General features: G+C 37.7%; 1 protein-coding gene across 8 annotated transcripts in view; it reads left to right on the plus strand.

Annotated features, from left to right (window-relative positions):
• The window catches only part of LOC127432341 (pro-neuregulin-1, membrane-bound isoform-like), a 147163-nt gene that overhangs the window by 80907 nt on the left and 40534 nt on the right, over window positions 1-25722 (plus strand). For 3 of the 8 annotated variants that reach the window (XM_051683281.1, XM_051683279.1, XM_051683280.1), the window contains exon 1: window positions 9461-10764. The exons of the other annotated variants lie outside the window; for them this stretch is intronic. In XM_051683281.1, coding sequence (XP_051539241.1) covers window positions 10092-10764 — 673 coding nt within the window. In that variant the 5' untranslated portion in view covers window positions 9461-10091. Of the gene's footprint in view, window positions 1-9460; window positions 10765-25722 lie in introns of those variants that run through there. 8 annotated transcript variants of the gene reach the window in all.

The raw sequence follows: 25722 nt of genomic DNA on the forward strand, positions 1-25722 counted from the left end.
TTTAAAACACTATGGGTTAGGGTTAGGGTTAGGTGTTGGTTAAGGGTAAGGATGTCTGTTTTTTAAACTCTCATTTGTCTTTTTGGACACTATTGGTTAGGTTTAGGGTAAAGTGTTAGGTTAGAGAGGTACGCTTTACTTATTAAAATCTCCATCTAAAAGTCACTTTAAAAACCTTGTCTGATTACAACCTCCTTTTGCTCGGCTTTGGTGCCCCCCACTGGACATTTCACTTGGAAACTGCAGCCAAACGTGTAATTAAGCACATAATTTCAGTTTTGCAAAAACGTTGCAATGCTCACTTACATATCATGAGACCTGGCTGGAAAAACAACAAGGAGGAACGCACATCTCCATATAGGCAGTTATCTGGCTGGGTTCACCGTCATGTCTTTGCTGTAGTTTTGGTGACAGTAGTTTGTTTTCTGTGTCTGGTCGTATCCATCTTGCCGTCATCAGACTGTGAGTCACAACTGAGGGTCAATTTCATTTATATTTTGTCTCAGCAGAACTCCAATGGCCAATGAGCTCATGCAGTGAATAGATGTCTGCTGTTGAGCTGATCACTAGACTCTGAACTGTGTGGCCAGTAAAAGTCCAGGTGTACTGCAGGATAATTCATTAGTGTCCTCTGCAAAGGCAAGCCAAGGTGTCATACATGTGCTATTTGCACCCAGTATTGTGCATTCTATCCTCTACATGTCCGATTGTTTTTGCAAGTTGCTATCTGAACTGGTCAGGTTTCAATTAGTGTGTCTAGACATGTACAGGTCCATAGAGGACTGTGGACAGGGTCTAGTTTAAGTAGTGATAGACAAAATATACTGTAACAGAGAAAGTGGTTGTGCAATCCTGCATCCCTAACGTGAAAACTTCATTGTGATGAAGAGCAGAACGAAATAGATTTGACACGTATTTTATATTTTCTAAAGGAAATGTGAGTTGTGTTTGTCCATGCAAAACCCTCCGCCATGATGCTAAGGTGTTGAAAGTGGTTGGCAAGGCATTGCTATACAGTTGCTATGGTGTTCTGGGTGGATGCTTGGTGGTTTCATACTGGTCCAAGTGAAAATTGTTCACTCTATATTCTGGTCTCTAAATATGACCAAGTCCCTCCTTTAAGCAATTTATATTAGATGATGCAGACAGAGATAGAAAGTATTTTTTATTATTAATTAATTTATTATGATTATTTATTTCTTTTTTGTTGTTGTATTTATGATTTGGGTTAGGGGTTTGTTCAAATCAACATGAGCAGTTTTAATAGTGATGCTTCACTTCGTACCACTAATTATTTTTGTTATTCACATGTTCTCAGAGAGCATCAAAAGATTTTAGGTAACATAAAGTTAAAGGAATGTTCCGGGTTTAAGACAAATTAAGCTAAATCGACAGCATTTGTGGCATAATGTTGATTACCACAAAAATGTATAATTTAAAAAAAAAGCAAAAATCGAGGTTACAGTAAGACACTTACAATGGAAGTGAATGGGGCCAATTTTTAGAAGGTTTAAAGGCAGAAATGTGAAGCTTATAATTTTATAAAAGCACTTGCATTAATTCTTCTTTTAAAACTTGTGTATTATTTGAGCTGTAAAGTTGTTTAAAATCGTCATTTTTACAGTCATTTTATGGTTTGATGACATTACATCATCATGTAACGAAGTTGTAAAATAGGCTATAACTTTACATAGAAAAGGTTTGTAAGTGATTTTATTACACTAAAATCATGTTTACATGCATATTCTTTATGTCTTGTGGCTATACTTTTGTAAAAGTGAGTATTTTAATGTTTAAAAATTGGCCCCATTGACCATAAGTGTCTCAATAGAACCTTTATTTTTGCTTTTTTAAAGAAAAGGAGAAACGAGTTGAAAATAGTTTTTGTGGTAATCAATATTATGCCACAAATGCTGTGGATGGAGCTTAACTTGTATTAAACTGGAACATTTCTATAAGTGATGCTGTGGAGGTGTTACTGCAGTGCTCTGTACCTCCTGTACAGCTGTAGACTGTAGTGTGTCCCGTACAGACGAGCTTTTGAGTTCATTCTGTCACGCCACTTACGTTCTACGCCTAGTGATTTGGGAACCTAGAGAGAGCACGCTCACCTCAGACCGCATGAATAATTACAGCACACTGCAGAGCAAAAACACTTCAGCTTTTATACTCGACATCATTAGAATGAAAAATTCAGTAGATTCAGATGCACCTAGCACATGTAATGCTATAGTTTATAGTTTATTATAATGCAAAAAACGGCTGGTTCAAAATAAGACATAATAGAAGAAATTCAGTGGCAAATTCAAATAGTATTTCAGAGTCTTGTTCACTAACCACCTAGTTTAAGCAGGTGCAGTCAGCACTGAGTTTTTAAATCAAGCCATTGTCATTCCTTGCAGTGCAAACACGCCTCCTTTCTATGTAAATTACGTTTATTGTAGATGGCGCTTCATTTACAAAACCCCATGCTCTTTGCCCGACACAATGAACACTGCACTATTAAGGCCCAGGTATACTTTGTTTTTTTTTTGCGTTCTGGATCGGCTTGTGCCCGGTCAACCGTGTTGCTTTTCAAAGTATACTCCTCTGACCGCAAACGATTACAAATGCATTCGACACATGCCCACTTCAGTTGCTTTGAGATACTCTTTTAGTACGCATGGGCAGAATATGTGCACAGACGAGGACCACGTCCGCCTGTCAAGGAAAGTTGTTTCAGACGTGGGGCAAGTTATTGCATTTTGATGAAAGATTATTAAGACAAACATTTTGTTCATTGGAATCATTTGTTTTTTGCACTGCTGAATTGTTCACAACTAGAGCAGGAACCTGTATTCAAAAAACTGATGTGACTTTGACTTTAAATTACTGTCTCACAGAATGTCTAGTCTCTGTGATAATGGGGCGCCATCGCATTGAGCAGCATTACACACTTAACTGGGCCCTCAGTCGTTGTGTTTGTGTGTGTGTTTGTGATGAATGATGCTGCAGCACCGGCACCAGTCGGACGGGCGAGCGGAGGTGAGGGCATTAACACACACACAGACGTGACCTGTGTGTCTGACTTCAGCCGGCCAGCGCCTCTTTACTGATGTGAACTCAGTGACGTGCAGAAGAAACAGAGAGACACATCTCTTCATCCTTCCACTGCAGCAGTAGAAACGGACGCTTCGTTTCTTTAAAAGCTTCTCATTGTTTGATGGGCAGCACTATTGAATTTGTGCCCGAGACCTTGTTTAATAAAATTTTTGCCTCAACGTGTTTGGCATGAGAAGCATCTAATTTCTTAATGCAGTAACCCACCACCTGCCAAACCAGCCGCATTTCACCGTAATCTGATCAGAATTTATTCAGGTCAGATCTTTCTCCGTCTCACAAGCTGTCTCACTTTCCCCCATTTTACCATAAATAATTAATTCAACTTCCTGTACATGAATTAACACTTCCTGGGAGAATGATTTTTCTCATTTCATTTCTTGAGTTATTGCAATGAGCAGTTAAGATTTTTGTATTTTTCAGCATTTATTTGACTGATCTCGAATGTCAATTATGTATTTAGTCGGACTGTCAATTGATTAAAAATTTTAGGAAAAGTAATGACATAGTATGCAGATTAATTAATTGAATTATTCACAATGCATTGCATATATCAGTATTCGCTGCAAAAAGCCCCCAAATGAATGGGAGAGTTTGGGGTTAGGAGTATAATGTAATTACTACTCAAATAGTTTGTGTAAATGAACTGGTTAAAATAAACGATTCCCTTATATTAAGTTTTGGGAACACTGATTTTATTGAGTCGTTTTTTTTTTTGTTTTTTTTTACACTCATGTAAATAAACTAGTTCAAATGAATGAATCACTGATTCACTTGAGCCCCACGCAGCCTTAAAAGGACTTTGGCTTCTTTTTTTAAGTTAAATATTTAGTGTATTGCAGCTGTTTATCACTATATTTCCATTCAGTTGAATATTAAATTGGGTGTTTCCTATTTTATAGGGTGTTTAATAGTGTATATTGAGTATAAATGTACTGTATGTTCAGTTTAATGTTGTCCCCCTAACCCTTACTAAAATTAAGCATGGTTTTGATACAATTAACTAGGTGATAAATAATATAATCAAATTTTTTTATATTTAAGCAATATCACACGAGCAAGAGTGCGATATGACCCTACATCAGCACTGCTATGATTCGGCCGCAGGCATGAGGCCGCAGGCTGAGTGCCATAGGTAATCACAGCAGTGCTGATTTAGGGCCATATAAAACGATTGCGAGTGTGATATTGCTTATATACAACGGTTCAATGAACAAGTACATTTTTAAAAAAATTAGGAAAAACTGAGTACAGTCATAAAAACACATTTGCGCATGGAACTACTTTCTTACGCGACGGATCAGAATCTGCCGTTGCTGGTTCAAACCAAATGATGCGTCCAAGCCTCCGTTAGTAATTCAAAAATGTCCCTTCAGAAATAGTATCACGGCTTGTGCTGTTTCTAACAAGTTATTGGATAAACAAGGATGTGTGTGAGAGAGAGAGAGAGAGAGAGAGAATGAGACGGAGTGTGTGCCACACCCAAGCAGAGATGCATTTCTCCCTATTTCACGGTAGCCGGTGCGCAAGAGTCATTCACTATAGAAACTGCAATGTCCTCCCCCATTTTAAACACCACGTCCTCTCCAGTGTGGAAAGTCCAGTAAGAGGTAAGCGCCTTGAGTTGTGTAATTAATCAGTCTGTTGTGTCTCTCAGCTGTGATGAGCTTTAATGCTGAAGTTGTTAGTTTAAAGCCGTTTAAAGCTATTTCCTAGCTTTAGTAGTGTAGTAGTAATACAAGCGATCACGGAGCGCTGTTGTATGTAAACACTGGCTGACGCGGATTCACTTCACGTCACCTAACTGGCTCATATTACACATAAAAATGATCTTTTGCCACCTGCTGGCTAACATATGTAATGTAAAAAAAATACATGTAAAAAGAGACACAAACAGTAGCTCTTAACACGTATGCACTGCTCTTACAGTTTAGTTTAGAACGGCATGAACATAAGCGGAGTGATACACACAGTGAATCGTCCAAGTGCTGTTGGTGTGAGACCATCAGTACTCATGGAACGTCTCTCATCCAATCAGATTCGAGGACCGGAACTAACTGTTGTATATCTAAAAGTAATTTCTTCTTTAAATAGCTTTAATGTAGTTAGCTAATTTTTGTTAGTAGCTAGTAGTTTTTATAAAAGAGTAGCTTGACTGGAGTTTAACTACTTTAAGTTATGAGTACCTTAGCTTGGGAAGCTGCAGTTTCAAAGTAGCTTCCCCAACACTGGTTCAGATTTTGAATCAAAGTAATTACATGACTTGCCAATTAATTAATTAAATCATTTGCAATTAATCGCACTCATCATTATTTGCAAAGGCCCCCAAATCAAGATAATTCATATAAAAAAAAACGTTTTTATGATTATTGATGCATTATTGATTAGACAATAAAAACAGTGGCTTAAGAACACAATATATTGTTTGTTGTGTTCTCATATCATACAGATGAAAAAATCTGTTTTGCATTGAGTTCGTCCAGTTCTCTCAGTCTTTGCTGTTTTTAATTGTCGCTCTGTTTACATGTGCCTCAGACGGACGCGTTTGGAGCGTCTCACTGGTATTCAGTGTCATAAACGCTGCATTTTTAGGATGCTGTGTCAAGCACGCATCAAGATTCCTGTATTCTGTTGTGCTTCCTCCTCAGTGAGCAGTTCTCATTCTGTTTCTGCTACTTGTGAGGTGTGTTGAGGCGCGCTGCCTCCTATTGACACAGCTCGTAAAAACAGATGTACTTCAAGCTTGAATTGCTCGTATGGTATGAAAACCTGTATTTTTTTAATGAAATTTACGTACGCATCAGGGGGCAGGATTAATTGCGTAAATTTTGTTGACAGCCCTAGTAATTACTACTCAGAAGCTTCAGAAAATTGGTTGCACCTTGCCTTATACATCACATCTATTCAAAGTATTCAATGCTTGTGCTTGCGCAATACGTCACAGCTGTAGTTCCAGCTTGAGCCACTGGGAGGGGCAGTTCAGACATTCGGAAAGCACACATTGATTTTAGCAGACAAAACATTCAACCTCCTGTCACCGATTTCTCATGAGATCAGTCTGTGAACTTCAGTCCACTGCAATCCATTTTGCAATAAAAAAAATTTAGATTCAGTGGCTGTTTATACAGAACCTGTTTTTGTATTGTGTCTGCAACATTTACATTTGCTTGTTTTTTGTACACATGCTTCAGACGGATGTCTTTGGCTGTTGTGTCATTTCTTTCTGTTTTTTCAGTCTTCAAATTGATACTTTAGGTAAGAAAATACCTCTCAAGATCCCTGTGGTCTGTTCGATTTTCATCTAGCTGTTTTGAACGCAAAATCGTGCCTTGTGTTAAAAGTTCCCAAATGAAATAAATACTTCAGGTGAAATTCCTTATTGCACAATTTACGAACAGGTCAGGGGCATTGATTTATTGCGCCAATTTTTTAACAAGTTTTTTTTATATATATAACTATATACTTTTTTTAAATAATTATTTGTACAAAGTTAACTAGTTAAATTGACAGCTCTAGTAGTTATTTAACTGATTTATACTGGTACTGCAGCAACTCTCAGCTCATTATGTAAGTTAAAAAGGAAATATTTGTCTTAACTTTGGCTGCTGTTTTAATTTCATATCCCTGTGATTACGCCTATGACAAAAAAGAAAAATCTTTAATTTATTAAAACATCCCATGGCACTCACAACCGTGTTATATTGTGAAAATAAGTCATGGCTGAAGGGGTCGAAGCGCACCGCAGTAATCCTAACAGCACCCTTTAGCTGTGACTGTATTCACAATATCGCACGGACTTGAGTGCCTTATTGCTTTTATACAATGTGAAGTGTATACGTGAAGTGTCATCCTTCCGCTACAAGATGTAATCCCTGACATGTAAACTAAGTTAAATAGTTGGTTTCTAATGGTTGTTGTGCAGTGATATACTGGTGAACAGATGTTTCATGTCATAGCTGTTAATATAGTGGGCATTTAGAATGGCTGAAATGCTGTAATGACCATATAGCATCCAGCACGATCTGTTCATAAGAAATGGATTGGCTTTCTCCTTGTTTATACTGGATGTATCCTGTAAGAAGTTAGCGTCCATCCTGCACTGGACAATGACAGTCCATTTCCTCTCCTCTGTCAGAGTGAAAGGTCATCACTGTTGACCTGACCTTATGACCCTGCTGTTCTGGTGTAAATCTCCCACACACACACACTCATGTAGATTTGACTCCCAGAATCTAATGGCAACGAGACAGAGGGCATCTTAACAGGCCTGAGGGGACATAAAGCCCTCAATATCTGCCCCATTCACCCCCTCATGTCATGTGAACTGGAGTAAATGTGTATGGTACAATGGAAGTGATTGTAGTGTGTATGTTTGAGTTTAAACACTACGGGTAACTTACACAGACAATGGTGGTGTGAAGGATATGTCTGAATATGTAGTAACCTCTTAAACAGATGGTGTGTGTCTGGGTGGGTTAACCGCTCGTGATCTCTTGTCACCTGAGTCAGCGTTCTTTCAGCATGTAGAGCCAAACGTGATTATAGCCCACTAAAGGGCAGACTGGAAATATACCAACATTACATTGCCTCTGATCAAACTAATCTATTTAGCCTTTGCAAATCAGCTCTGTGATTTAAAACACAATGTCCAGGCATGTGACTGTATGATGCTGTGAGGTCTAATGAAACGTTGTTATTCATGTTGTATGATTATTTATTCCCACCGCAGTGGTCCTCCTAAGATATTGTTTTTCAGACTGATATGTTGCTCAGGCCAATTAATTTTGAGCTGATCTGCATCGGCTCATAACTACAGCCACTTGTCCACTTAACAGAAGCTTCTTCCCCCTTGTGTAATTTCAAAATCTACTGACAGCCTTGTCAATTGATAAAAAACTAGTTCTGATTCAATTTTAAGTAGATAAAATAAAGTAAATAAAATAGTTCATTTTAATGAAATAAAATAAGTATTTCAGTTCAAAATTTTTGTGTACATCTCAATTTGGTGATTCTCATGAAACCTGTCAAGAAAAAGCCCTGGTCATTTTTAATCCCAAATATTTTTTTAAATGTTTAAATAATTAAAAAAATATTTTGCATAAGGACAATTAAGCCTACATTTAGGATCAATATGATTGTGACATTTCTTCAGGACACATTTACTAACCAGTTCTTATTGCCATCATGCATTTGAATATTTACTTTTCCAATCCCCTTTGTTTTCAATGATGATTCTCATTGCTGTATATTACAGTAAAAAAGATGCTGTTGTTCAATTATTGTTTATAGTAAAATCATCAAAATAAAGTAAAATGAAAGGCAGTACCAAGAGAGTACTACTTTGAAGTGAAAGTACATTAACAATTTAAAGAATTTACCTTTTTTCATGTTGCGGTAATGAGAATATCATCATGGCCATCTTTTTCACATTGCGGTAATCCGAATTGGAGGGGGGTGGGGGGTAAACAATTTATGTAACTGTCACAAAAATATTGTCACAATATAGAAAAAAAATATATTAATTGAGCTAAAAAATAGCCATTAGTTTCTATATGGAAAATATAACTTCTTATTTGTTTCATTTAATTTTGTAGTAAAATAGAACCTGGACATTTTCTTGACAGTTTTGATAGAATCACCCAGTTGCTGTAATTTAATTGCAATATATGGGTAGTTGACATTTGGCTAAACGCTATTTTATTCATTCTTTAAAAATTATCGTACATGCAGCTTTTATAAGCTCAAATTAATTTAGAATCTACATGCAGTATTTTTACTTTTAAAAATCCACTTTTTCACACCATATCACTGTTTAAAATAAAACTAGTGAAGGAAAAATGTCATTAAAATGGTAAAAAAACTAAAAGAAATTGTGATCAGTTATAAGACCTGATATACAGTATACACCTTCCTTTATACATTCATATACATTTTAACCAAAAATCATGAGGTTGATTTTAAAAAGCAAATGTGTTGTTATGTGTTAATTACTCATCTATGTACTGGGATTATATCAGGCATCGGCCACCCTGCTCTCAAGATATTAGTATTGCCATTGAAAAACCTATATGGTCGACCACTAATAGAAGCAATAGCAGAATATTCCCCTGAGAAGCATCACGTCAGTGTGTGTGGTATGATTCTGTCCACATCCACTGCAGAATTAATGACAGGAGGAGTGAATGAGAGAGAGAGAGAGAGAGAGAGAGAGAGAGGGCAAGTAGGACTGTCTGCTCTCATTCGCTGCTGTTCTTCCTAATTGGATCAAGTGCAGACTTGCCCAGCTCTGTGCTGTGTGAGAGAGGGAGAGACATACCAGACAGAGAATGAGACCAAGTGTGTGTGTGTCGCTGTGATGGAGAGAGAGAGAGACAGAGAGAGGAGGAAGAGGAGGGGTGTGTGTGTGTAATCTTCACTCTTCTCTACTCCTCCTTCCGTGTCGTTCCGAGTGGATCGTGTGTGTCTTGCTCCGAGGAGCAAGCACGTTGATCAGACCTGCACCTGCTGCTTCCAGATGATTCAGCCGTTTTCAGTGATGGCTAGCGGACACACAACAGCATGAACCGCAGCCCAGCCCAGCCCGTGCCTGCCCCAGCCTCAGCCTTGCTCCTGCAGCCCTGCCCTCAGGTGAGTGCCGCACTCTCTGCGGAGCTCTCTGATACACTCTAAGGCGGGATCCACCCTCGGGCAGCCTCCTGTGGCGTCTCTGGTGCATTTGTCTTATTTATAGACTTTTTGCCACTGTTTGTATCTCTGCTCTTTGGAGACTGTGAGAACTAACCTGGAAATTAGAGCCACGGAAGTCCGAGCACTTCCCCTGGTAACGAGGTTAGTACACTGAGCATCGTGTCCGTGTCCCTTCCCCCTTGCCGGTGATCTGATAATGGAAAGAACACTTTACAAGGCAACATGCCTGACGCCGCTGCTGTGTAATGCGCTGAGCTAGAGGACATCTGGGCAGCTGCTTCTCAAAAACAGAGAGACAGGGAGATATGAAGTCAGAGGCAGCAGAGGACATCTCGGCCGGACTCGCATCTCAAGCCTCTGAGTGTCTAGAGCCTCCGTCGGATGTCTTGTCTGAGGTTGTCACCAAAGAGACACCCGAAGAAGAGGAGGAGGATACGGCAGGGGACGGCGATGGCAGCAAGCGTGGTCCTCAGGGATGCGTGCCTTTGCCTGCAGTTGCATGCTGCGTGTGCCTGGAGCTGGAGCGTGTGCGTAACTGCATTCGCTCTGAAAAAATCTGCATTCTGCCCATCCTGGCCTGCCTGCTTAGTCTGGCCCTCTGCACTGCCGGCCTCAAGTGGGTCATTGTGGACAAGATCTTTGAATACGAGCCACCGACACACCTCGATCTCAAGCGCATAGGACAGGATCTTCTCATTGATTCTGACCCCACTCAAAATACTCTATCAAAGTCACCTCCCACCCTGACAACTCTGAGCATCCCGGGACTGCCGAAAGTTTTTGTGGAGGGGGAGTCCACAGCCGGGCCATTTAAGCCCTCCTCATCAAAGGTGTCCATTTTTACGCCCACTGCAGAAGTGACTACCCGTGCAAAACCTGTGTCTACACTTAGCCCCAAGAGCACCTTCAAACCTGCTAAGAATGACAGTCAATATCCATCACAAACTCTGGAATCAAATGAACTCATTGCAAGAACCTGTAAGTACAATCTGTGTGCTACATCAAAGAGGCAGTTTGAGTTTACTGCATTCCGTTTACTTTGCTAGAATATGCGGAAATGTCTCTGTTTGGGTTAGAGTGCAGAAATCAGAGGTTTATGATGCCATTGTAATTGTTACACATTAATCAGAAACTATTAGTATTAGTGTATTCACTTTAGTTCTCAGGGCTGTAACCACCATAGTTATAGGGAGCCGTGACAATTTTCAGATTAGTGGTTGATCAATATGTTTTACTTTTGGTCCCCCCAATCTGCTGGTTCTTGTTACATGTTTAAATATCTGCATACAACCAACAACATCAATAATTTGTATATTTACTTTCAAAGCAACTTGTTTCATAATGATGTAAGAGCAGAATGGGATTCCGGTTGTGTAGTTCGTTGCTTGAGAGCAGATGGGGCAAACCCTTGTGACCAAGCCCTGTAAGAATAACTAACTCATCCTGGGCATTTATAGTGACGCTGAGGCTCTTTGAAGCTGCTCGACAATTATTATTTCAAATCTAAACAGTATTACTGGTTACCTGCCCACATGAGTTTCATCAGTTGCAGCTCAAAAAAGATGTGCGTGTGATAATGCAGCAATGCCGCAGTAAGAGGAGGACACTTCCTGTTGGCACGGCTCCATTTCAAGGTCAGAGACTGCACAAAGACAAGCCGATAGCCCTCCAGAGAAAGATGACTGCCTGTAATACTATACTGCTCTCTCTACTGTGACTTTGAAAGCTTGAAGAATTATAATGGAAGGAGGGCTTCCATTTTCCTTCCCTTGCCTTTTTTCCTGAATTTTCATGCAGCTCTGCCACTTTTAGCAGTGCGCAGTGATGCTGCAGTTGCACTGTCATCCCGCAAGAGAGTTTTCTGAACCCTATACGAGTCTAATGATGCTATTATTGTAACAGCTGCTGTCACAGCTCATTATCTTGCAGATGTAGTTGATTTATTTAAGACGGGTTAAGTTCTCTGAGACAAGGAGAAGTCGAGATATTTACTTAAGTCCATTTGAAAGATTGGATTATTTCACCTCAGTTATAGGCTTATAGACCAATGCATATGTTAAATACTGACCCAATACAGTATGAAAAACACTGCTACCTTTAAAATAATTTGTAATAGAGAAGAATTAGGCTTTGAGGAATTGAAGTAGTCCATTCAGTAGGTTGTATTGTTTTATGGTCTGTTTTCCAGAGTTTTTTTGTCGATCAGCACCAAGATATCAAACAGTACAGCTCAGTATTTCAGATGAGGTTTCACCTTGACTGCAGCTCAGAATTATTCTGTGACTTGAACTTCATAACCTGGCTTCACCTCAGCATTTCATCACATTTGACTGCATGTGCACACTTTGCTTGAATCGAGAGATGCTGGGAAGCTCATGGCCCCTCCCACTGTCAGCGCTGTGATCAATTGTCCAGGCCTGAAATGGAAATGCAATCGCTTGTGTTGGTAATTTCAGTCTAAATCAATAACAGACAGCAGGTCAGCTGACTTACAAGGAAGCCTCAAAGTGATTCTGGGCCTGATTGAAATTTACAGGCTAACTGAGAAAGAGCAGAATGGGACAGAATAATTATGAAGAGACAGGTGCATGTGTGTGTATGTGATGTGTGTGTGTTCTTTGCATACAATTGACATCATCATGGTTTGAATTAGCACTTTATTAGAGAGTCAGAAGCCAGTGATTCAATGAACTGAAGCTATTTTAAAGTTGTGTTAAATATAAACAAATTCATTAAGCAAAAAATAGCTTTTCTGCACATATTCCCCAATTCAAAGGGGATTCCACAAGATCCACATAGGTAACATTGATCATTGAGCTCTCAGTAGTAGCTGATCAGTGAGTAAGTTAGTGGATGTAAATGAGGAACTGCATAAAATGCATATGTGGGCTGATCTACTACTGCTGTCTCATATTTTTCTCTCTGAGAATTAAAAAAAGTTTTAAAGTTTTAAAGCAAAGGACTTTTTATCAAAAGCCATTTTTACTGAATAAGGTTCTTGAGTTATATGCTATATGGTTCTTTGGAGATACGGAGCAGCCAGTATTTATTTCCAAACAAATTACACTTATGAGTCTTTTTCTTTAATCTACAGTGCGAAATTTACAGCATGACCAGTGTAATCTGATTCTAGAATGAGTGACTCACATGAGCCTTTTAAAAAAAAAAGAAAAAAAAAGAAAAACTAAAGCACAAAACATAGGCCGACCATTATTGTCTGATTACCGAACAAATGACTCTCATGAGCCAGTTCTTTTGAATCTACAGGGCAAAACATACAGTGTGACCAGAACAGTCTGATTCCTGAACAAATGACTCTTACAAGCTGGTTCTTTATAATCTACAGCACGAAACATACAGCATGACCAGTGTAGTCCAATTTCTGAACGAATAACTCATATGAGTCATTCTTTTGAATCTACACAGCAAAGCATACTTTCTACTGAACAAATTACTTTTATCTGCCTGTTCTTTTTAGTGAATCAAAAAAAAATTATAAACCACTGAATAATTTATTTCGTCATGTCTGACTTGAAATGAACCAAGTATTCATATTCATATTCATTCACTGTTGCTATGACAGTGTAGCTACAGATACACATTATGAGTTTTGTTGTAATTATAGGTATTTTATAGAAAATCATGAATGAATAAAATATATTTATTAAAAAGTTTGTGTAAATACACCATTTGCAAGAGATTCAAAGCATTCCCCCTAGTGGCTGAGGTTGGAAGTGTTGTTGAACAGATGAGTGGGTGTGAGCTTCAGTTTCCGGGTGAAATGTCCACAGAGTGGCGCTAAAAGTGAGTTGTATTTGTTGTAAATTATATAATACAGTAAAGAGGAATGCATAATTTTTTAACTCTAGCCCCTAACCTAAACCGCAGCCCTAAACTTGCAGTGGAGCAAAAATGTAACTTTAGAGCAAAAATGCAACATCCGAACCATGTTTATGTTAACTCGATTACTTCCTGGTTTGCACAGGACCAGAACCTGTGTCTCTGAAGTTGCTCAGTAGTGCCACAGGGAAAGCTTATCACATTTGAACTGATGCAAAAATGTCTGATTGGGAATGACGCTTGTCAGTAATTTGGCAGAATGTGGTTGGTTTGAAGGTACATGAACTTTCAGAACCAACATGTGGATTTCCTGTGTGATCATGATTGACACAGGATTCCTCATTACACTAGCTTACTCCAATAGAGCTTATGCCAAGCATATGATAGTAAACATACAAAAGCTATAGGTCTCTATCCCTTAAAGTATGCTGCCCATAAATGCACAGCACTGCGAACTCATTAAATAATGTATAAATGACTTCCCATTGACTCCTGAGCTGATGGCATTATACACCAGCGCAGCACGTATCGCCAACCTTTTAAAATGTCTTTGTCAAAGACGCGAGTCACTTTTCTGTTGCTGTAAATTTTCAAGAGACTTGGTGTGTGTTTCTGACACGCATATTTCTTGAGCATTTTTTTATGTGTCTGATCCACTCGTTGTTTTCACTTTATTCTTTTAAATGAACACCCAAATTTTGGAGCTGTTCATCTCATAATTGGGTCTCTTCTCTCACTGTAGCTGTTTGTGTTGTTTAATGAGGTTCATGGAGAGTTCAGGCCGCTCTTGAACGCTCTTGGATGAATTCTCTGATAATGAATGTCTTGTCTTGTGGATTGCTTTTCATCTTAGTCAGACAGCAGAGGTTTCACCTTTTTAATTGCAGCCACTGTTGCACATTTCCAATTGCCCGTGTAATGCAAATGCCAATATTTATGATTGCTACCATTTTTTGATAACGTCAAACGTAATTGTAGAATTTAATCCAAATGATGAATTTATCTTTACCTGTAAATGCCAATGAGGATAATGATAATGTGCAGTAATAGTATGTGGCGTGTGAGTTTAGATCATGTTTTATTAGCTGTCTCTCTTGTGTTTCCCATGTGGCTCATCGTTTCATGAAGCACATAAAGTGTCAGTATGTGAGATGCAGCAGCATTAAAACACACTCAACACCATCTGCACAAACACTTAACACTGTAAAAATGAATGTAAAACAGCAACCTGGATTCTCTTTTCCTTTATATACTGTAGAGTTTACCTGCCACATAATGCTGTAGCTAAAGGTATGTCCAGATTATTTCCAGTCTATTTTATTTGTATAGTACTTTTTACAGCAGACATGCATTTAAAGTCTTAATTTATTTATTTTTAGTTTAGATTTGCACAGTAATTTCTAAAACAAGTGTATGTTTCATGTAAAAATGATGTAAATATGATGCAGCTTTAGTGACCGGTTGTCAGTATCTCTATATAGAAACTCTCACTGAAACTTAACCACAGACCAACATTAAACAAGATGAATACATTTTGTAAAAATGTAGTTCATTTTAAGTACGTTAACTAATGTTGTAAACTAATGTTAACAAATGGAACCTTATTTTAAAGGAATGTTCCGGGTTCAAGACAAGTTAAGCACAATCAACAGCATTTGTGGCATAATGTTGATTACCACAAAAAAAAAAAACAAAAAAAAAAAGAATTTGCCTTCCTTTTCTTAAAAAAAAAAGAAAAAAGAAAGAAAAACTCTAAATGTTATAATTTTATAAAAGCACCTACATTTATTCTCTGTTTAAAAAAAAAATGTATTATTTGAGCTGTAAAGTTGTTTAAATAGTTGTTTTTACAGTCATTTGAGGGTTTTAGGGTTTGTTGACATTACATCGTCATGGTAATGAAGTTGTAAAATTGGAACAGATACTTTACACAGATGTGGTTTGTAAGTGATTTTGTCACACTAAAATCATGTTAACACACATATTGTTTTTGTCTTGTGGCTATACTTTTGAAACAGTGAGTATTTTTGTTTACAGATTGACCCCCATTCACTTCCATTGTAAGTGACTCACTGGTACACAGATTTGTGCTTTTTTTAAAGCAAAGGAGGGATGAGTCAAAAAATGTTTTAGTGATGATCAACATTATGCCACAAATGCTGTTGATTGAGCTTAACCTGTTTTGAAACCAGAATATTCCTGTAAAGTGTTATTGATGTTTACCGAAAAACAAGACAAAAATACTCAGTAAGCTCTTTTTTTTTTTTTTTTTTTTTTTTTTGTAGTATGAACACTCAGAAATGGCAGCATGAATTAAACACCACAGCACATCAAGTTGTCAAAAACTCTTCCTAATGTTGTCACCATTTATGGTCACCTAAAAATATTTACAGATGGAAAAAGAGTAGCAGAGAAACTCTTTCATATACCCAAAGGCTTAAAATGGGTTAAGCTGAAATTACAGAAAGTATTTTTACATCCAAAAAATGACACACTGCACCTTACAGTTCAGGTTAATTCCTATTGCCCTGCTGACACACATGCCATTACAACACACAATCAAACGAGTGCATGGGGTGACTGGGGTTTGATGAATTCATTATCGTAATGGAGAGAGGCCAGCTGAGGCAAACGTCTGTGGTTGAATTCTGCTGGAATGAAGTGACATCTGGCAGTTACGGCATTGATGAAGGTTACTGTGCTGTTGTTGATGTTTGCGGTTCCTCTAATGGCCGTCATGTTTGGTCCTGTGTTTGACAGCTTGAAAAAAGCCTCAGCTACATATAGAAAAATTGCATAATAAATGTCATCCTTTCAGATCTTTCCTTTCACACAGTTACGTTTCTTTTTTCATACTCTTGTAAACTCATTGACGGAATTTTGTTAATTCTTGAAGAAGCGCAAAAAACTTTGCTTTAAGCTTTGCTTTTATTTTTATTTTTTTCAGTTGACCTGGGATGCATTTCACAAACAACGTCATAACTTTGCATAATCACCATAGTACGATGCATCATTGTGGAAATTAACTAGCTAGTCACAACTGTTTCCCAAAACTGTGGTAACTATGTCGCACATCCATCGTTCGAACCAGTTGAGCTGTCCTTAATGATGTTAATCAGGGTGTGGAGTAATAACTTCCACAAATATAAAATTATAATAGCTAATTTGCACATTCACCAGAAAGCCTTTTAAAGGAGAAAGCTGCTGAAGACACGAAAGTGGCACGAATTGTGTAATGTGACTGATACATACGCTGCAATGTTGTTTCCCTCTACATCAGACTTCGGTGTTCCTCTGATGTACTTGAGCACATATGAACTCTTCAAAAACATAGAAACGCTACTTATTCGTTAACATAAACATAAACCATGTGTGATAAAGCTTCTTTAAGTGTTTTTAATCCCTTAAAGGCTGCACTCGTGTTTATGTGATGTTTCAGAATGGCTCTGTCTGCAACACCCTGGAATAAATTGTTTTCTTAAATGTGTGTAAACGTGGTCAAAATCTTGACAGAATAAAAGATATAAAAGCCTCAGCGATGTCAAATAATGTCCACACAACAAACTAACTATGCTTCTAACTACAGGTGGAGAGCTGTAGTTCAAACCACTCAAATATGCGATGCTGTTTGCGAATATTCGTTGGAACTACGGTTTTGGGAAACACCAAATCGTTGAGCTATGTTGGTAACGATGGAGCTTACGACCATAGTTAGCTAACAGTGCTTTTGGGAAACACACCCCTGGTAAAAAGTTGCATTTACAAAGTACCAGCTTGATACAAAGAATACTTTTGAAAAAGAACCAATTACTAGTTAATAACTTTATAGTTTACAAGAGTGGCATCAGATTTAAAAGCTAGAGTTTTGTTTGAGGCACTTAATAGCAAGTAAACTAGATATCGGCAAGATGAACTGTATATTCCACTTCTTTTGGAGCTGTGAAATAATGTTTGTAAAATAATCAATACTTTCGGGCATATAAAATATTTCTATATCATTCCTCACCACATCTCTTAAAGACACATGCGGACACATGACCTACTTGTAATAAGGCAATGGCAAGCATTATTGTTTTGTCTGTTTGAACCAGCTCTTTGAAGATCTCTCTGTTGAGTAAGTCTGTTTGTCTGTCTCTCTCATTTCACCTGTGGATCAGTGTGTGTCTCTAGAGATCTGTATGTGTCCCTCACGTCCATCTGCTGCTGGTCTAATGATCACCTTCAGAGTCTCATCAACACACACACAGCACACAGTTTCCTGTCAGTACAGTACATCCTCAGCCAGAGAAAATAGAGAAAACACCATTGCAATTATCTCTTGATAACTGCAAATTGATCTCTTCTTCTCATTCTGAAGTATTTCAATTCACGTCTTTGTTAATACATGAATAACCTTTCACATTGCGCACTAGAGCTGGTGCTGTGTTAGGAGTATATTATTTGTTGCTTTGAAATCAGAGTAATTTGCATTGAGAGCTGGAATGCTGCTAGAGTGTCGAGTCACATTGTGTTCAGAAGAGAGATTCTGTGTTCTCGCTACAATAGCTGCTCACACGTTGAAACATCCATTTTATATGACTGCGTACATCGCGGACATCGCATTGTATTGGTTCTGGTGGACTATTGAGAGAGATTTCTCCAACCTGTTCTCGCCTCGCCAACATTTTTCTGGATTCCATGTTTTAGGTTTTAATTTAATTGTATCAAATTATTTAATAAAACTAACAAAATGAAACTATAACAATTAATGTTTAACAAAACATTCAAACAGTCAAATAAAGTGCTTCACAATATACAGTAAGTGAGAACATTGATGAAAAAATCTGTGAATCTCATTCATTCTGAAGCGCAAACAGACTATTTATTTAATTAAATCACTTAGTTTTGCGGTTTAATAGTCACACTTGGCCATATTGTGATTTGAATTTCATTAGTTGTCAAATTGTCATTCATTTCCTCCCAAATTTATCAAATTCTGTGACTTTCCACATTTAACTCTTAATTACATTTTTATGACACAATTTTGCGTTTTTCCCATCTTGGAAATCAAAAGGCCATTTGTACTGGATAATACTGTGCTGTATAACTAATAGCCTACTAATATATAAGACACAAAATACCACAAAATAAGAAGTTTAATTGAATTGAATTGAACTGAGTGAGAGTTCTGTTGTACTGAATATCATAAAATCGTTTCAAACAGAAGACTAAGCAGGATTGACCGTTGTGTGTCACTGAGCAACGCACAGACCAACAGCCTGTCTGGAACTCAGAGAACACAGTCCCAATGCTGTTATACTAAATATTAGAGCTCTTGGAATGCAGCATGTACAATCAGATTAGAAGATTGGAAATATCTGTGAAATAATGTTGCATGATCAATTTAAGAGAAGTGTTGCAGTATGTTAAAAGCAGTGGTGTTAAAAGGGATGAGGGCTACTGTAGTTTAGTGTTTAGTAGACTGTAAAGAAAGTGATATAGCTGATTGTGCTTCAGTGATGTTGTAGTTCAGTGGTTCTCAAACTTTTTTCTAAACGTTTTTATCATCCTATAGAGACTTCAAATGTACCAGTTGGTATTAAGATATAAATACATTTGAATACTAGGTGATATAAAAATGAATGTTACTGGTCTTTAAACAGTATAGATAACCCCAAAAACCAAATTAATTTAGTGCTGTCTTGATGGTGGCTGCAAACATTTTTATGCATTATAATCCTGAAAACAAATAGTAATATATTCAGATGTGCTCGAAGAATTTGCAAACATTAAGTCACAAGCCAGGACATTTGCTTTTTATTTGCAAAACTCTTTTATTAAGATACAATGCTATGAACCGTGCAAACTTTGGAAAACCTAGCTGGTGTTGTTTCTCATAAGCATTTATTTAAGCCTATTTACAGCCATAAATAGGTAAAACAGTCAATTGTACATAATGTGCACTGAACTACAGAAAGCCGAAAGGGGCAAAACTGTTTTTTTTTTTTTTTAATCACTTTTTAAAGTACATTAGCACACAACTTTTGATCTTTGAGTATATCTAAGGCTGGGAAAAATTAGTGGGACCTTTTAGTTTTAGTTTCAGTATTATTTAAAGATTTACTTTATAAATGGCACCTTATAAATGTAACATTTAAACTTTTATAATGAAGTGAATAGAGGTCAAGGCTAAGCCCCGAATATCCACTGACCCTGGACCTGCCCCTGACCTCATGTTCCCCAGTTTGTGGATGATGTTTGCTCGTAATTATGAGCTCACGCTTGCATGTCTGCAGCTGCTCATGAGGGATTCGGCTTTGCTGATGATGCGCTTGTTTGCCCTTTCAACCCCAACAACAACTCTCACACACATGCACACACTGCATGCAATACAAATGACTGACGTCAGTAACCTGCAGTCGCTTCTCTTGTCTTGTTCCAAACTCTGATGTTTTCTTTTATTCAGTGGTGCACAAATGTTATTTTCCTATTAAAATCATGGTTATGTTTAGGGTCTAGGTAAGGGGTTACTTCTGTTGTTGTATAGCTAATTGAAATGACTACAAACTAACCATAACACTACCTCTAAAACAAAATTTTAACTTTTATAATGTAAAAAATATTATTCTATGTATTTTTTCCAATTGCGGACATCCGTGAATGTCCCCAAAGGGTGGTTTTGTCAGATTTATTTGTCCCCAAACACTATATATATATATATATATATATATATATATTATTATTATTCACCCAATTTGGAATGCCCAATTCCCAATGTGCTTTTTGAGTCCTTGTGAACGAACCACATTATAGTGACCACAAGGAGGTTACCCCATGTGACTCTAACCTCCCTAGCAACTGGGCCAATTTGGTTGCTTAGGAGACCTGGCTGGAGTCACTCAGCACGCCCTGGGATTCGAACTAGCGAACTAGCGAACTTCAGGGGTGGTAGCCAGCGTATTTTACCACTGAGCTACCCAGGCCCCTGTCCCCAAACTATAGTTAAGTAAATTCACACACAGAGGACAATGATCTGTGGAGTGTTACAGTCTATGTATGTTGTCTAGTCTATACACATGGTGTTCACTTACTGCAAGTTTGAAAACATAACATGTACTCCAGTGTCTTCTACTGTATGTTTACTGTGAACATAAAAGAACCAATAATTGTGTATATTTTATTTCCTTTACGAGCTGTTTTTGTTGTTTAGATTTGCTAATCATCATGCTTGACTGATTGAATTTAATGGCCTGTCCTGAGGAGATATGTGTAATTGCATTAGTGTCAGAAACTCATGGGATTTCTCGAATCAAGAGAGATTTTCATATTTATAATTAAGAGAGAGACTTATTTATATACTCAATAAACATGTATTTCCCTCTTCAGATAAACTATAATTCAGAAGTCTTGATTTGAGTAATGCAGTGGTCCAGTATCTTGTTACATTGTGTTACATGTTACTTGTCAGTTACTTTCTGTTCATATCTTGGATTGGAGGCAATTAATTTTTATGGCACGTCACTTCAGTTAGCTGATCCATGGCTGTTTATGTTCACAGAATAAAATAAAGTCCCTGTGGAGGAGCTTGTTGCATTGCACTGTGGAATGGCCTTACCTCCCTTATCTTAATGAGAGTGATTTAGTTGAATTAAATCTTTCTGAGTTCTGTCAAGTCAGTGTTGTGTTGATGGCTTTACAGTGTGTAAAATGAGAGCTGTTAACGGAAGTGCCATCTGTGTGAAGAGTGTGTTTGTTAAACCACTAAAGGAATGCTTGTATTGCACTTCTGAAATAGCAGTGCCAACATTTCCTTCTCCAGTCCAGATCAGATCTGTCCAGTGAGGTGAGGTGTGCTCTCTGAGATGATCTCAGGGTCTCTTTTGTAGGCCAGGACATCTGCAAAGTTACCCAAACCATCCATCAGACCAGTCAGTTTAATGTTCATGTGCATGTCATTTTACTTTTAATTGATTGCTTTTTTCAGTTCACTTATCTGTGACTTAATGCAGAAGAAATTAGCAGTGTCCTTAAAGGGATAGTTCAACTGAAAATGAAAATTCTGTCTTTAGTTATTCACCATCAGGTAACAACCAAACTGAATGAATGTTTAGTTGCTCTTTAACATACACCAAAATTGAATGTATACTGCCAAACTACAAAGGTAAATAAATACATAAACACTATAAAAGTATCATAAAAGTTGCCTATATGACTCGCACTTCAGTCTTCTGAAGGCAAATGAGGGTGTTTCTTTAACTTTGGGCACTTTCAGCCCTGTGAATTAGCAGGTAAAGTCTTGTTAAAACATGTTTGACACTCTCTCTAGTTAATGTAATTTGTCTATTAACAATGCCCAACAGTGTACTACTGTATGTGCATGCATCACAGGAGATTTATGTCATTTTTGTAATTTTTTTATGAAAATACACAGCACAGTGTCATTTCAAGCACACCTCAAATTCTATTTTGTGTTGAAGTAACGCTGATGGAAATGACATTTTTAACATTTTTGAAACAAAAAGACTGACTAATTTGTCTTGCTAAGGTTAATTTTAAAGCTAACGTTTTATGTGTCTTAAATGCACACAAGTAAATAATAGCAGTAAAAATCTGCTGGCAAGTGATATTTCCCTTGATTTTTCTTTTTGTCTCATATTTCATCTCAAGCATGCTCTTCACTCACACTTTTGTCCACTTGGTTAACAAGTACATTTATTTTTGAAGAAAAAAAAAATCTTTATAAGAGGCAAAATTGTGGAAATGACACCACAACTGGGAAAAATTGGTAGAAATAATTTTCACAGTAAATATTGAAATGGTTTATTTCACTCTTTGTTTAGATGATCATAGTTTTAAACATGATATAATTTGTACTTTTATAATGAATTTTGATAGTTTAATGTTAAAAATGTCTGGGTACGAGACAAGGCTAAAATAGCCAAATCTTAACATAAAAAAATAAAATAGAAAAAAACTTTTGAAGATTACCAAAATTAAATGATGTATAGTCATGTTAAAAAGAAAGTACACCCTCCTTGAATTCTATGGTTTTACATATCAGGACATAATAAAAATCATCTGGTCCTTAGCAGGTCTTAAAATTAGGTAAATACAACCTCAGATGAACAACAACACATGACATATTACACCGTGTCATGATTTATTTCACAAAAATAAAGCCAAAATGGAGAATCCATGTGTGAAAAACTAAGTACACCCTTACTGCTTCCATAGGAATTAAGAGGCTAAGTAGTAGCCAGGTGCTGCTAATCAAATGCCCTTGATTAATTGATCATCAGAAAGTGTGACCACCTCTATGAAAGCTGAAGTTTTAGCAGTTTGCTGGTCTGGAGCATTCAGGTGTGTGTTAACACAATGCCAAAGAGGAAAGACATCAGCAATGATCTTAGAGAAGCAATTGTTGCTGCCCATCAATCTGGGAAGGGTTATAAGGCCATTTCCAAACAATTTAAAGTCCATCATTCTACAGTGAGAAAGATTATTTACAGGTGGAAAACATTCAAGACAGTTGCCAGTCTTCCCAAGAGTGGACGTCCCAGCAAATTCACCCCAAGGTCAGACCGTGCAATGCTCAGAGAAATTGCAAAAAACCCAGGAGTTACATCTCAGACTCTGCAGGTCTCAGTTAGCATGTTAAATGTTAAAGTTCATGACAGTACAATTAGAAAAAGACTGAACAAGTATGGTTTGTTTGGAAGGTTTGCCAGGAGAAAGCCTCTCTAAAAAGAACATGGCAGCACGGCTTAGGTTTGCAAAGTTGCATCTGAACAAACCACAAGACTTCTGGAACAATGTCCTTTGGACAGATGACACCAAAGTGGAGATGTTTGGCCATAATGCACAGTGCCACGTTTGGCAAAAACCAAACACAGCATATCAGCACAAACACCTCATACCAACTGTCAAGCACGGTGGTGGAGGGGTGATGATTTGGGCTCGTTTTGCAGCCACAAGACCTGGGCACCTTGCAGTTATCGAGTCGACCATGAACTCCTCTGTATACCAAAGTATTCTAGAGTCAAATGTGAGGCCATCTGTCCGACAGCCAAAGCTTGGCCGAAATCGGGTCATGCAACAGGACAATGATCCCAAGCACACCAGCAAATCTACAACAGAATGTCTGAAAAAGAAAAGAATCAAGGTGTTGCAATGGCCCAGTCAAAGTCCAGACCTCAACCCGATTGAAATGCTGTGGCGAGACCTTAAGAGAGCTGTGCATAAACAAATGCCCGCAAACCTCAATGAACTGAAGCAAAGTTGTAAAGAAGAGTGGGCCAAAATTCCTCCACAACAATGTGAGAGACTGATAAAGTCATACAGAAAATGATTACTTGAAGTTATTGCTGCTAAAGGTGGTTCTACAAGCTATTGGATCATAAGGTGTACTTAGTTTTTCACACATGGCTTCTCCATTTTGGCTTTATTTTTGTGAAATAAATCATGAGACGGTGTAATATGTCATGTGTTGTTGTTCATCTGAGGTTATATTTACCTAATTTTAAGACCTACTAAGGACCAGATGATTTTTACTATGTCCTGATACGTAAAACCATAGAATTCAAGGAGAGTGTACTTTCTTTTTCACATGACTGTAGACCTGGTAAAAAAGTTTCTAATTCAGATTAAATGTGCCCTTCATAGAACAGAAATAAAAAAGCTGAAATCTGTTAGTTTCAATAGAAATCAACCTCTAAGACATGAAATTGCCCAAAGTTGAAGAAACACCCATGATAGCTTTGTGTGAGGAACAGGCTCAAATTCGTAATCCTTGTAATCCTGCACTCCGCCACAGCTTTTAAATCTCATTGACACTTGTGCATTGGCGCATCATACCAAGTTTGACATTCTCCACTCCAAATGCTGTGGTTCTAAAGTGTCACATGACCAGTCGTGGCCTATCGAGTTTATAAAACAATAAAGGGGAAGATTCAAAATGAACAATGACTGAAATTTAGGTCTGTTCCTCACACAAAGCTCTCGTATGGCTTCTGTATGGCAAACATAAAGTGAGATGAATTGTTTTGAAGGTGTGTTGGGACAAAAGGGTTTTGATCACACCTTTTGTGCTGATTGAATCGGTGTGTCCTCTGTGAGCATTGCTGGAGAGTAAATAAATGATAATATACAATAATTAGCTGATTAAAACAGGATATGACCTCACACACTATCTACATCTGCTCTATAAACATGCGACTGGAAAACTCATAGTTATGCTTGTACTTGCGATTTTTCCATGCAACAGCCCTTTTTGCAAGTACACCCGTTGTATGACTAGTCATGGTTCCACTAATCTGCTGACATGAGGAGGAATTTGTCAAAATATTAACTAGTAATGTTACGGCTTTGCCCTTCAGGTGATGCTGATGTCATTATTATTAACTTCAGAAGTCTGTAGGGTGTCTTAACAGTGAGAAACACGATATGCAAATGAAGTTTAAAATGAGAAGCAGTCGTGTTTTCTCTGTCTGACATCTCTAAACAGAAGTGTTTGGATGCTGAAAATGTATTTGTTAAGACCATAGCAGAATTAGTTTAGTTTCTTTTTTAAAAACGTAGTTTTTTCACTTCTCTACTCAGAAGAGAAGTGTCTTTAGTTTACCGAGCCATTAAATACTGCACCTAAGAGTAATTAGTCCATATGGGTCCATTAGAAGAGGAAATCACTCCCTTATTTGGGCTTAAGAACAATCGCACACACAAGAATTTCCAGGTGTTTTGCGCAGCCCGAGGCGACCAGGTGTGCTCTGAACACACATATTGCACAAGAGCGCTGTAAAACACACATTCGTTTCCTGCGGGTTTTGTTAAGAGACATTTCAAACATGTGGTCACTGTGGTTACAGATAAACAGACGTCACAGGAGAACACAGGATTTTTCATGAGCTCTTATGTCAGAGTCTTTGGAACCCACAACACAACTCTAACATCACAGGAGCGACGGCAGCTTTTGAACTTCACAATGCTTCACTGATGACTCTGAACTGTTTCTAGTATTTTAGCTTCTTGGATTTGAGAGTTTGAGAAAAAATGGTTTCTCCCTGGAAACTTAAAGGGACAGTTCACCCAAAAATGTAAATTCTCTCATTATTTACTCAC

This window comes from Myxocyprinus asiaticus, chromosome 42 (assembly GCF_019703515.2).
Source record: "Myxocyprinus asiaticus isolate MX2 ecotype Aquarium Trade chromosome 42, UBuf_Myxa_2, whole genome shotgun sequence".
NCBI classification, from domain to species: domain Eukaryota; kingdom Metazoa; phylum Chordata; class Actinopteri; order Cypriniformes; family Catostomidae; genus Myxocyprinus; species Myxocyprinus asiaticus.